The 12866-nt window shown below is 48.1% G+C and overlaps 2 protein-coding genes across 5 annotated transcripts in view; one reads left to right on the top strand and one right to left on the bottom strand.

Moving 5' to 3' along the window:
* The window catches only part of IGF1R (insulin like growth factor 1 receptor), a 165653-nt gene extending 163014 nt beyond the window's left edge, over window positions 1-2639 (bottom strand). For both annotated transcript variants that reach the window (XM_041468722.1, XM_041468723.1), the window contains exon 1: window positions 2324-2639. In XM_041468722.1, coding sequence (XP_041324656.1) covers window positions 2324-2417 — 94 coding nt within the window. In that variant the 5' untranslated portion in view covers window positions 2418-2639. The remainder of the gene's footprint in view (window positions 1-2323) is intronic.
* Window positions 2640-2718: 79 nt separating this feature from the next.
* Window positions 2719-9430, top strand: LOC121354272. 3 transcript variants are annotated; one of them, XR_005955250.1, is made up of 3 exons: window positions 2719-3785; window positions 7085-7303; window positions 7729-9430. XR_005955250.1 is itself a non-coding variant. In XM_041468725.1 (2 exons), the coding sequence occupies exons 1-2, from the start codon at window positions 2725-2727 to the stop codon at window positions 4759-4761; spliced, it is 855 nt and encodes a 284-aa protein (XP_041324659.1). In that variant the 5' UTR covers window positions 2719-2724; the 3' UTR covers window positions 4762-6393. The 3 variants fall into 3 exon arrangements, 2 of the variants coding, with proteins under 2 accessions (XP_041324659.1, XP_041324658.1); XM_041468725.1 differs by lacking the exons at window positions 7085-7303; window positions 7729-9430 and adding an exon at window positions 4697-6393 and having other exon boundaries at window positions 2719-3514; XM_041468724.1 differs by lacking the exons at window positions 7085-7303; window positions 7729-9430 and adding an exon at window positions 4697-6393.
* The last annotated feature ends 3436 nt before the right edge of the window (window positions 9431-12866 follow it).

Here is a 12866-nt window from a genome sequence, read left to right as displayed (position 1 = left end):
GTTTAAGAATGCACCAAATCTCCTCCTCCTCCTGCTCTGTTTCTCCACGCTACTGGATCCTTTGTAAGCCCTTCCCTGACGAAGGGCACGGGGGTTTTGTTTTTAAACTTAAAGATTAATCTTCGCTCTTGAAAACAGCTCTAGCCAAAAAGTTCAACTCATGGAAGTAAGACTGCAGCTCTCCAGCCCTGGCTGGCCCAAAAGCCAAAACTAGGCCTTAATTTGAAATGAGTTAACAGGCATTTACTGCCTAACGAAACATAATTATTACTCAACGTGCATTACAGGCTCCGTCTATGTGCTTCTTGCTCACTTATCTTTTTTTGTGTACTTAGCCTCACTGCCAGTGCATCCAAAGAACTTCCCTTTCTTTTCAATCTGAAACCACTTCTTTTAGAAAAGCCCTCCTGCCTCCTAAATTCTTTCCCTTTACATTTAAAACGGAGAAATTTGATCTCCTCGTTTCTTCCCTCCAACAACGTGTATCTTTCTGAAAGGGGAGAGAGGCACACAACAGCTCCAGGAGGGTACTGAAAAACACACGGCAGAAGAAATTAAAGCATCAGGATGCAGTACAGGAACATCCCTGTTTCTACAGACGCTGAAGGAGAGGGAGCACTGTTTAAAATGGTTGGGCTCCAAGGCACATTTACCATCTCCCCGTCCACAGAGATACTCCAGGAAACAAGGGAAGGCTAATTTCATGCAAGAGATCCTCAATCCAGCGTGAGCCCGACATACCAGGAGAAAACCGATCAGCCCCGGGATTAATCCGGCGGTGATTGCAGTGTAATCAATGGCAGCGCAGCCCTCCCTGCCCCCTCGATTCCCCCTGCGCCCGAGAGGGGCGGGCACTGCAACACAATCACAGGTTGGAAAGGCACAAAAACAAAGTCGGGGCTCTAGCAGCTCCCGAGCGAGGCGGGCGGCCGCGGGGATGGGCTGAGGATCCGCGGCAGCAGGAGGGAGCGGGGCCCGCACCACGATCCACGTTCTCCCGGCGTTCCCGGGGAAGCGGCTCGCACGCTGCTCCAGCCTCGGCGCTGGGTGCAACACGGCCGCTTAGAAAAATGCATCACCCCTAAGATCGCAGCGCGTTCGGCCATCAAACCTTTCTATTTCACCACAAACGTAAAGCGTCAATGTGCGAATTAAATTTTTTTTTTTAAATTAACGGCAGCCTGTGACCTTTAGATTGCGGGATGCCGCCGTAATTCCGCACCCCGCGCACAGCGAGTGAAACCCCTCCTCGGCGGTAAAGCGGCAATAAAAGGCAAGGCGTTCATTTCCAGGAATTCCTCACTCGCTACGGCAGGTTATTGCATATAGCCTCTAAATATTGACAGAGATCAAGCTCCTTCCATGCGGGGAAAGCGAGCGGCGTCCTTCCCAGCCTGCGAGTGTTTACTACGCAGCTCGCAGCCCTGGCTGCGGCGTCTGAGCGCTGCCCCGCGCTCGGGGGGGACACAAAGGAGGGGCACGGCCCCCTCCGCCGGGCTCGGGGCTGCGGTGCTGCCGACCCGTGTGTACAACCAGGCAGCCGCCTCGCGGGAAGGAAGGCGGGCATGGCAGGGAGGGAGACGCGGCGCAGCCCCGGGTTGTTAAACGTGCTCGAGGAGCAGACGCGTAACAGGAGGAAAACACGCAGAGCCCCGCGGGCAGGGGCGAGACCCGCTCGGCGCCGCGGCGGGAAACGGCGCGAGCCCCGGGAGCCCCCCTCACAGGCACGGGCAGGGAGCCCCTCACACGGACCCCGGTACGAACAGGGAGCCCTCACAACCGCCCCCCAGGGACAGGGAGCCCCTCGCACACAGCCCAGACACGCAGGGAAGCCCCTCACGCACACACACACACACACACACGGCGAGGGAGCCCCTCGCACAGGGAACCCCCTCACACACACAGGGAACCCCTTGGCACACACGGGGAACCCCTTCGGCAGCCCCCTCACACACACAGGGAGCCCCTCACACACACACCCAAACACAGGGAGCCCCTCACGCATCCACACAGAGCCAATGTTTGTTATTAATAACAATCTGAAAATGAATTGTTCTTGAAGGTGTGGCACTAACAGGAACTGAATATTCCCTCACATACGCGCACAACACCCACATAAACGCACACACACACATTCACAGAATAACCCCCCCCCCACACACACACAGGGAGCCCCCCACACACAAACACAGGAACCCCCTCACGCCCCCCCAAACACACACAGGCAGCCGCCGCCCTCGCCCCCTCCCCGGCAGCCCCTCACTCGGGGGCTCCCTCACGGCGGGGTCCCTCGCCGCACCCCCCGGGCACGCACTGTACTCACTTTCCCCATTTGTTGGCCACAGACAAAGTGCGGCGAAGACGAGCAGGAACCCCCAGACGACGGCGAGGGACCCTCCTCCAGCGCCAGACTTCATTCCTCTTTCTTTAATTGGACAAAATCCCCCTTTCCGAAAACAAAACAAAGCAAAAAGAAGTCCAGAATTGTTCGCTTTCTTTCCTCTCCCCGTCCTCTAAAAATAACGAGCGGCGGAGGAGCAGCAGGGCAGGGTAAATAAATCCACGTTGCCTCAAGAAATGAAGGGGAAAAAAAAAAAAAAAACCACGACCCTTCGGAGCGGCAAACCGGAGGGTTGTTGAGGTCCCTGGGTGTTGATCTTCCGGAGCAACCACACCAAAAATACACAGATATTCACGATGTATTAACGGCAACAACAACAAGGCATGGAAGCCCCGGGGCGACGCTGTCTCCGGGGCGGCGGGGCGGGCTCGGGGCGGCGGGCGGGGGGCGCCGCCGTCTCCCCTCAGCGCTGGCTGCGGTGGTACATCGTGCACAGGAGCCGCAAACACGAGGCACATCGGGGCTGGCAGTCGGCATCTTCAACCTCCATTTTCAAACACCGCACACACGCACACACACAGAGACACAAAAACTGGGAGGGCCGCGGAGGGAGGGGAAGGGGGGGGGCGCGACCCAGACAATCCTATTACAAAACAACAACAGCTCCGCCGTCCCCCCGCGCGGGGACGGGGCTGCCCCGGCGGGATCCCCGCGGCTCCGCTCCCCGCTCCGCCGGGGAGGTTGGGGGGGACACCCCACGCACAACCACCACCCACAACAACACCGCCGCCGCCACCACGAGTCCGGCTGCCTGCAGAGGCTCGAAATGCAGAATTTGGGTCGAAAATGAATTAAAAAGGCTTCCCCCCTACTCCTCCTCTTCCTCTCCTCGGCGCGGCTGCCACAAGCTCCTTCTCAAAAAAGAAAAAAAAAAAAAAAGAAAAAAAAAGAAAAAAAAAAGAAAAAAAAGCCGAATCCAGGACACACACACAAAGCAGCAGCAGCGGCAGCAGCAGCAGCAGCAGCGGGGCGAGCGGAGCGCTCAGCACCCCGCCTCCTCCCCCCGCAGCTCTCCTCTTCGCATCCCTCCGAGCCGCCTTGCCATCGCGGCGGGGGCGGGGGGGAGGAGGACGACGACAACAACAACAACAACAAAAACCACCCAGCGAATTTGTAAGTCCTTTTCCTTTTTTTTTTTTTTTTTTTTTCCTTTCCTCCCTTTCCTCCTCTTTTCCCTCCTCCTCTGGGTGCGCGCGCGCTGCGAACCTTCCCCCGGCGCTGCCCAGCCCAAGGCAGGGGGAGGGGGATCCGGGAGAGGTGTGGGGGTGTGGGTGTGTGTATGTGTGTGTGTCTGTGTGTGTGTGAGTGAGCAGGGGGGGCTGCGGGGGGCGAGGAAGGCGATCCGGTTTGCTGAAGGTCAAACCCCAGGAGCTTGTTGCGAAGGGTCTGTAATTCCTCCGGGGAGGGAACGGGGCGGGGAGGGAGACGGGGGGGAAGGGTCTGCTGCTCTACTGCTCCTCCCGATTAATTCGCCGCTCGCTTGCAGCAGGGTTCGCAGCGCTCTGCTGCCGCGTCTGCCTCCCCCTCCCTTCAATCCTCCTCCTCCTTCTCCTCCGCGCTGCCTCCCTGTGCACGACAGAGAGTGAGCGCTGGTAAACAAGAGCTCGGCGTCGCTCCGCCGGCGCTTCTCCGCTCTGCGGCCGCGCGGGGACGGGGCTCGCGCCTGCCTTCCCTTCCCCCGCGGGCTCCCCTCGCCCCGGCGGCGGCGCCGGCGGCGCGCGCGGAGGCGGCGGCGGCGCGAGCGAGCGCCGAGAAAAACCCGGAGCGGAGCGGGACCGGGAAGATGCTGCGCCTCGGGATGCTGCGGGGCCGCCGCTGCTCCTGCCTCTGTCCCGGCCTTCCCTAACGGGGAAACGGGAGAAGGAAACCTGGTGGATGAGCAGAGAGCATCCTGTGGGGCGGCGGGAGAGCCCACGAGCGAGCCCTTCCAGGGAAAACGCTGCTGTGTTCCTGACAAATTAATTAATTAATTAATTTAATTAAACATATTAAAAAGGCAGGGATGGTGTTAGGAGGAAGGAGAGATCTATAGCTGGGATTTTTACATGGCATGTTTATTTATTTATGGCATTTAATGGAAGCTGCTCCTCAGTTTCATACTGAGCAGGGCCCAGGGCTGACCCTGGAGCGTTGCTCCCTGGGGTGTGGGTCAGGAGCAAGGGACAGAGATGCCAAGGTTTGGCCCAGTGCAGGGGACAAACCACGGTGGAACACCTCCCCATCCACACTCACTGTCCTCCCCTTGCGTGCTCACTGTCCCATCCAACGCTCCAACACTGTCACTCTGTTTCTCAGCTCTTCACTCGTATCCCTCAATGACATTGGACACCCAGGCCCCAAATGGTGGGGACACAGGCTGAGTTGAAGCAGAAGAGGTTTGGGCTTTTCGGAATCGGAAGACGTGGGCCGTGTTCCCGCTGTTTCACCGGAGCTCGTAGTAGCCATGCTGCACGGCATATGGGTGTCCTGAGTAATCACAGATTTGTTGCAATACTTTGGCATGGGGAGATAGCAAAATGATGCTGAAGTATAAGAAAGCAGACATCTGTGAGCATTAGCTATATTCTAGGCTGTTGGTTGTTGTTTTTTTTTTAAGTACATTAAGAAATTTGCAAATGTCACATTATTAATGCAAATGTCAAAATTAAGTTTTTTCATTTAAACCTGAATTCTCTTGAGCATCTTGTATTACAATATCCTTCAGTGATGCTACCCCATCATTTTCAACAACCTTGTACTGTACATGTTTTTCTTCTTGTAGTTTCTACATCCATTCTTCTACTGTTTGCCTTGTGAGAATGGTCCAGTTGTCTGAGTTACTCATCAGCTCTCGTAGCCCTTAGGAAAGACAGAAAGGTTCAATTCTGTGTCACAGAAATTGAAGGGAAGGTCATCACTGAGTACAACAGGGCCAGGACTGCCACATGAGCACACCTATGCAGGACTCTGTCAATAATTCAAGAATAACTCAAAACTATGTGCATTTGGGTGGTAGCACAACCCCCCTGAGATTCCTTGTAGGGAAATCAGGCATTTTCACCTGAAACCATCCTGGACTGCCATGTGTGTGTCTATCGTTGATTTTATCAACCACACACAGGCTCTCATGTCCTCAAATTGAACCAGAGAGATCTTCATGTGCCATAAATTTTTACTGTTGCTTGGTACAGCTGTGGCTGCTATGGGCGCCGGTTCTGAGCAGAACAAGTGTCCTCTCTGTGCATGTCATGGCATTGATGCAGCATAAATTGTAATCTCTTATTTGCCAATTAATGTATTGTTGTGTAAAGGCAGAGCTGAAGTGGGAACTGCATGTCTATCCTTCATCATTCTGCTGTCATAAAGAACTTTTATTTTTGTCACATAGCCTTTCTTTCATTACTTTGGCGAATAGGGTAAGTCGTGGACAAGCCTGTTGTACTGGGTGACATACAGGCAGAGAGCAGAAAGATGTGCTGTGCCCCCAAAGAGCTCACAGTTCTCATATAAACACAGCCCTATAGGTGTCATAACATTGTTTGTTTGTGGAATCTGACAGATTCTTTTAAAAAGTTTTTAAAAATCTGGTAATAACAGCACATTGTTGAACGGGAGGCATTTGCAGTGCTCTCCATCCTCCTGAGCTTGATGTGAAATTCATAATTTGTAATTTTCTGGCTGGATTCTGCCAGGATGTCTTTACCTTTTATTCTGTGGAGGTATGAGGGAGGAGTTCCTTTTTCTGTGAATGCCCAGGTGCCCATAGCTCTGTTCTCTTAACCTCCTAAGAGGAGAGCTGTGTGCAATGTTCATGTTTCCTCATGCTTTCCCATGTTCAGCAGCTTCCAGTGCCAGCCATGCACTTGCACATGCTTAGCTGTAGTGCACTCTTTTAATCAGATCTGGCTCCTGTATGTTGGCATCTTTCTCCAGCAGGGCTCCTGGTCTTTTCAGTGAAGATGTTTAAATCAGGATTTTTCGACATGTGCAACCACACCATGGTCATATCCTTGACAATGAAAACCTCAAGCACACTGTTCCTGTACCCTGTGCAAAAATTAAAGTTATAATTTGCACAAATTAAAGTTAGTTTTCATAACAATTATTGCTTCATGATGAAATCATAAAATGATGGCTCCTCTTCTCTATCCTGTTGGTTCTACAATCATTCCTCCTCTCTGTTTGCACTAGGCTTTGTGCTCCCCCTTTGTCCACTGCTTTGTAGTCCCTGAGATAGATGGACAAACACCTGGTTACACGCACACATTTTACCCTCTAGAGCATGATGCTGAATGCCACCAGCATACCTGTGTCCTGTTTAAAATGCCACTTAAGTGGAAAACTCAGAAAATGTGGCAGTGGGGATGAAACAACTTGGTTAAAACAGCCACTGACCCTGGTCTCTCAAAACATATATCTGCCCAAGGCAAATATCCTCATACTCAGCCATACTTTTGTTTTAACAGCAGCCTCACCACTGCTTTCTGGGGCCACCACTGGGGAGGAAGAGGCCTCACTCATTCCCCTGCCTCGGTGCTCGGACTCCGTATAGGCTTGACTAGACTTTATTTTGGCTTCTGCAGCACATTCAGGGCAGCCTGACCTCTTTACCAGACGCTTGCTTGTCATAACCTTTATGCCTCTGAACATTTTGTATTACCGGCAGAAAGGAGCTGCTGAAATTTATTCTCCTGCCTTCTCCAGCCATGTCAGCTCCCTGGGATGAAGGTCAGCCACCACGGAGCACTGCCTCTGTCTGCTCCAGGGGCTGCTTTTTGGAAGGTCTCTGCAGCTCTTTGCCATGGGCCAGCAGCTGAGAGCACCCACTGCAGCCACCTCGTCTGCTCCAGGAGCTGCTGCCAGCTCACCTTGTTCAGCCTCTGCTTCAGGGTGAACGTTCTTGTTGTGGGGAGGTGTGGGTAGGTAAGAGTTCCAGGTGGGAATTCTGCCTGGGTGAGTGATACATCTTTTACACAGCCCGGGTGAGTGGGTTTTGTACACCTGAAAGACAAACAGAAATCCTTCTTTCTGGGAATTCACTCTTTCCCCCCCTCCAAATGTCCCTTATAAACAGCATTTTATGGACTCATAACAAGCCGGGCAAAATGTGGGTTGCCCCTTTCTACCACGTTTTTCACTTTTTGCCAGTTTTTGCTCTGTATTGAATCACACCCTGTACCAATGACCTTCACAAGCTCCTGACTGCAGGAGGATGCTCCTGACTGCTCCTCCCTGCAAGGGGACAGGAGCACAGCACACCTCAGATGGATGCTGGGTGGGCAGGTTGGCATTATTAACTCCTCTGTCTGTAGAGCCTCTTTGGCCTCTGACTATCTTCTCTTTCCCAGATCTGCAGGAATAGGGTAGAAGTGAACATCTCACTGCAACATGGAGAGGGCTGTGCAGAATCCTGCAGCTGCAGGAGAACAACCTCTTAGGACAAAGAGAAGGGGAAAAAAACCTCAACAATTGGACACGTTTGATGTGTGAAAGATTTAACTACCAGAAAGCTGATCAGATAGACCCAAATGAAGGATATTTCTTTGGCTCTGAGTGATTTCTATTTCTCCTGGCCCTAAAACTACTGCAAGCAGGAGCTGAAGATTGTTCCCTTCTGGAGGAAAGAAAAAGCAGAAGGAAGAAAGGGTACTGTTTATTACCTCTTTCCCATTCACATCCCTCCTTCAAACCAGGGATATGCAGTTACGTGGATGATTTAAGGGCAGCAGCTGAGTAGGAATAACTATAAAATTCATGTTTTAATAACAACAACAATAATAAGCACACAACAGCATTTATAACCCTAGTTACAGGCCTGAGATATCATATCCATAGCAACTGCAGCAAGCGGTGAATGCCATATATTTAGAGTTCCCGTGCACCTGCCTAAAATAGCCACCGATAAATTATGCTGATGTTTGTGCCTTTTTGACAGGGTTTTAAAGGGCTGTCAGTGCACTCTGCAGCCACGCTGAGCCTTTGTGGCACGGCACAGCAGCAGCCAAACCCTTTCCCTACCAGACCCCGTGCCTGCGTCCCCTCTTGTGCTTCTGGGTGTGAGAAATTTGTGACAAAAGGCACCTCGAAGGTGAGCACAGTGAGCCAGAGGTGCAGGGGACCAGCTGCTCCCAGCGCCTGCTGGTTCCCCACTCCGGCTGTCAGAACCTGCCTCCTGTTAATGGATTGAATTAATAAACTGTTGCAAGTAATTAGGGCTCTATCCTGCTCCTGTTGCAGGCAGTGTTGAGGTGATCATGCTGCATATTAATGGCGTGTGTGTAAATAGTTTACAAAGAGTTAATGAGTGCCTGGGAGGTGTTGGAAGACGTGGCCAGTCAGTTGTGGAGATTGGTGCAGAGTCCAACAGGTCAATTGCGTGCCTGTAACCGTGGCTTATGAGCATCCACCAGGCCATCTGTTGATGTGCTTATTGCATTTTATAGCACAACCTCCCGATGTCTGCAACGTGCTTATAACAGCTATTAATCTTGTATTATTAACTCTTTCAAAGCAACGTGCATTTGAGCTTTAACATCACCAGCAAGGATTTCACCAAGTTAACAAGGAGAGGGATCTGATTTTTACCCCATGTACTGTGCAGCAAGGGTCTGTCCCTACTGTATTATGTGGTATTTTCATTGACCACTTTGGGTTTTCACATCTTAAACTTAAATATGGATGTGGATGGAACATGAAGCAACCTGGTCTAGCAAAGGTGTTGCAGCCCATGGCAAAGGAGGTGGAAAGAGAAGATGTTTAAAGCCCCTTCCAACTCAAACCATTCCAGGATTCTGTGAACCAGGCCCAGGGATGATGTGATGCTGATCCACGGCAGTGAGAGGGACGTGCTTGTATCAATACCTGGAAGAAACTTGCTGCATTTTCCAATTGATTAGTAACATCATCACTAGATCTTATAATGTGTTTATAGGCAATTAAATGTCACAGTTCATTTGTAAGGAGAATAATTATTGCTGCTGTAAAGAAAGAAATACAGGTGAAGAATTTACTCCAGTGACTTTAAGCTCACCCCTGTTACGTGCAGGAGCATTAAAAGAGCCCAATCTGCTTCCTTTTTTTTTTTTTTTTTTTGGGGGGGGGATGTTTGGGGTTTTTTTTAAACTTTAGATATACAACCACTTATTTTATGATAGATTTCAAAATAAAATTCTTGTTTGTCTCTACATTTGCAGCTGACTCAAGATGGAGCTGAATATATGAAAGTTAAGATTATTTGTTCTAGTTTGGCAGAACATATAAATGGAACCCAAAATAAAGTAAACAGGGGATTAAATAATGGAATTATAGGCTGTAGGTATTAATTTATATCAAACATTTGATAGAGTTCTATACAGAATAAAAGGACCTAAACATTATAAAAGCACAATATATGCAAAAATACGTGTTCATCTTTATTCACATTTCCATCACTTCAATTACATGCTATCATCAAAACTCCTTCAAATCTAAAGAACTCCAAACTATCTCACATTTACAAGAAGAAATAAAGCATTTATTCAAAAATATTATGGAAAAGCACAGCCTTAAGACTAATAAATTGTATCTCCAGCATAAAAAGCAAAAAAAAAAAAAGTTTCTCAAAATTGTTCAAGGAAAAAACCCTGACTCCCTCTTGGCTGAAATAAGATTTTTGACTTCCTATAAAATCCAGGGCTGGGTAGGTATTTTTTCAAAGACATCAAATCATGGATTGGATCAAATTGGATTTTAGGGTAAATTAATGTGCAACCCTGAATGGCTGCATATACATCTAAATCATATTGCAAATGCTTTAAAGCTGTTGGAACATATTTCCAGGTGGTTTGGGAATGTGTAAATATTAGCACATTCTGAAGGCTGGTTTTAAAAGGCCCTTCATACTCGATAGGTCTTGACATCAATTTTCCCCTAATTTGCTCTGTGTGTGTGTGAGTGCTCTGTGTGACCACCACGGATTTTAAAAGGGATGACTCATATGGGTTTAGTGGTAGAAGAAGGAATATTGGGCTAGAGATGGAGGACATGGAAAGAAAGTTGTTAATCATAAGCAGCTTGGAAAAGAAATCTTAAAACAGTTTTTATTCCAGGACATGCCAACTACAAGAAGTTACAATATTCCTTTGAAAGATGGGTTTCCATCAGATCAGCACCCGGGCACTCCCTGCCTTTAACCCCTTCCTCTGTCCTTACCCTTTTTCCACGTGTGAGTGTTTAGAGTGAGCACAATGCCCATGAAATGAAGTGTCTCCTTCTCCACACCTTGTTTAGAAAACGACTGCATTTAAATAAGTTAGTCAAATACAGAAAGTTCTTGGTTTGTGTTATCAAGGAAATGAACTAGAAATATGAACTTTAAATACTTTCAAACTTTAGGTTAAATCAGCATACAGGCTGTGAATCTAATGCTGGTTTTATTTAGAATTTTGAAAGAATTAAAACTGACTACTTTTGTAATGCAGGGCCTTCAAGACTATTTCTTGTGTCGTGCTCTTAACTTTCTCTTCCTGTGCTTCCACTACCTCCAAACCACTTGCCAAGAACACGTGTGCTTTCCGAGGAGACTGGTGCCATTATACAGCAATTACTCAAAAAATGGACTTTGAATCTCACTTGTTTAAATCCCAGTTACCAGCCAATTATAACCCCAACAGAGACAAACTGGCTCCTTTACATAATGCCTTTGTTAACTCCTCTGTATTCAGTGCCACGTGGATACATTCAAGCTACTGCTTTTTTTTCTGGATGGACTCCTCTAGCCTGTCTGGACTTTTATTCTGCCCCTGGAGACAGTCACAGCTTAAATTCCATCCAAATTGGGAAGATGTAGAATAGCAGTTCTTGAGACCAGCCATCAAATAGTTTGTATAAATATAATATACACTCCTTAGTGACTTAGGACCACTTTTTGTTAACTTGCAAGTTAACAAACATTTGGGATCATTTAAATATTTATCCAAATAATTTGGACAAACCAATCAAAGCATTTCCCCTCGTATCTCTCCCAGCCACACACTCCCCATTTTCTTCTCTCACAGCATTTCTGGAACTGGTATTCATGCAAATGAACTGGGGGAACACTGGCAATTTGTCCTTCAGCATCGTGTGAGCTTCTGGATTTGTTTTGTGGGGGAGAGTTGTCATTTGTCTGGAAGTTCCCATAGTGAATTTATTGGTCTTCTGACGTTCCTGGCGCCAGGTCTGCATTCCCACAAAACAAGCCAGAAGAAACTTTGGAAACAGAACCTTTATAGTATCCACATATTGGGCCATATTCAACTCCAAAGTCAGCAGGTGCAACTCCCATTGATTTCAGTGGGAATTCTGTCTGCTTGGGCTGGAGCTGAACTTGGTCCATAGTATCTGGCACCTTTCCCAAAAACTCTCTTCACTGAATGCTGGGAATGAACCAAAGCTTAATACACTTCTCTGCTGTCCCTAGGAAAGGAATCAGTCTGTCTTTTCAACAGACTGTAGAGAAAAAAATACCTGCCAGTCTTGCAGAGCTGCTTTTGCCATTGTGCCCCAGTGTGAACATCTGACATGTTCTCTTGAACCCACCCTTCCCCTTGTCTAAAGATGGTGTGTCCAAGATATCCCTTTTCTTTTTTAACTGAGGCTTAAAAGGCAGAATTCATTTTGTCTTTTTTTTTTCCTTCATGACACAGTATTTCTTATGCAATGAATTTTAAACATTACTGTAAAAACCTTCTAATGCAAATAATTTCAGAAAGAATCTCTCCTGAAAAGGAACATGATTTTGTCTGAAGAAATCTTCTTTCTGCTAAGTCATCCTACAGAGGAAAATAGCACCAGATAACGTTTTATTTAAATCCCTGAGAGGGGAGGGAAAACTCTCAGGTGCATTTTTAAGACCCTCACATTTTGGGATGTGTCGCTGAAACTGAACATATGCTTAAGTACATTCTTAAATAAGACCCTTTGAATGAGGTCTTACATAACTGTATCTTCATACCAGAGGATTTGCATTTTGTAGTATTTGCAACAGCAAGTGTAGAAAAATTAAAATAGCATTATAATCTCCAGGCAAAATGATGTGTGGGTTAAGGCATGAGATTCCGATTCGTCAGCGAAATCTGGTGAGAGCAGATTTTTCAGGGGGATGTCCATCATCGTAGGGGCAGGTTCTTATCAGGCAGGGCTGTTCTCACAGGAGTTTGGCATAGATTAGTTTATGTAAATTTGAGATAAACTGCTGAGTGAGATAGGAGGATGCCTGGCTACTTTCTCCACCTTCTCAAACCAGATAGAAATAACCGAGATGAGGCTGTGTCCTCCCTCACCTGCTCGAGCAGAGTTGTCAAAATGTTCCTCCCTTCATTTAGTGCCACCACACTCACTGTCAAAGATGCCTTTGAAAAATCCTCTTGTAAGCTTCTAGCTGGCAGAAATCTGCCCGTGGACATTTATGAAATGTTATTTTCACTTTCCAACAAGCAAAGCTGCAGGAATTTTCCTGAGGAGGCAG

This window comes from Pyrgilauda ruficollis, unplaced genomic scaffold (assembly GCF_017590135.1).
Source record: "Pyrgilauda ruficollis isolate IOZ18807 unplaced genomic scaffold, ASM1759013v1 scaffold23, whole genome shotgun sequence".
Lineage (NCBI taxonomy): Eukaryota > Metazoa > Chordata > Aves > Passeriformes > Passeridae > Pyrgilauda > Pyrgilauda ruficollis.
Note: the sequence above shows the minus strand (reverse complement) of the source record. Positions and strands in the feature narration are given on the sequence as shown.

Excerpts from the sequence above, each read along its gene's own strand:
- LOC121354272 (XM_041468724.1), top strand. The coding sequence starts at position 2,725 with ATGGAAGCCCCGGGGCGACGCTGTCTCCGGGGCGGCGGGGCGGGCTCG. Across the intron at positions 3,786-4,696 it reads CCAGGAGCTTGTTGCGAAGG|CTCTTCACTCGTATCCCTCA; the intron begins GTCTGTAATTCC and ends TCTGTTTCTCAG.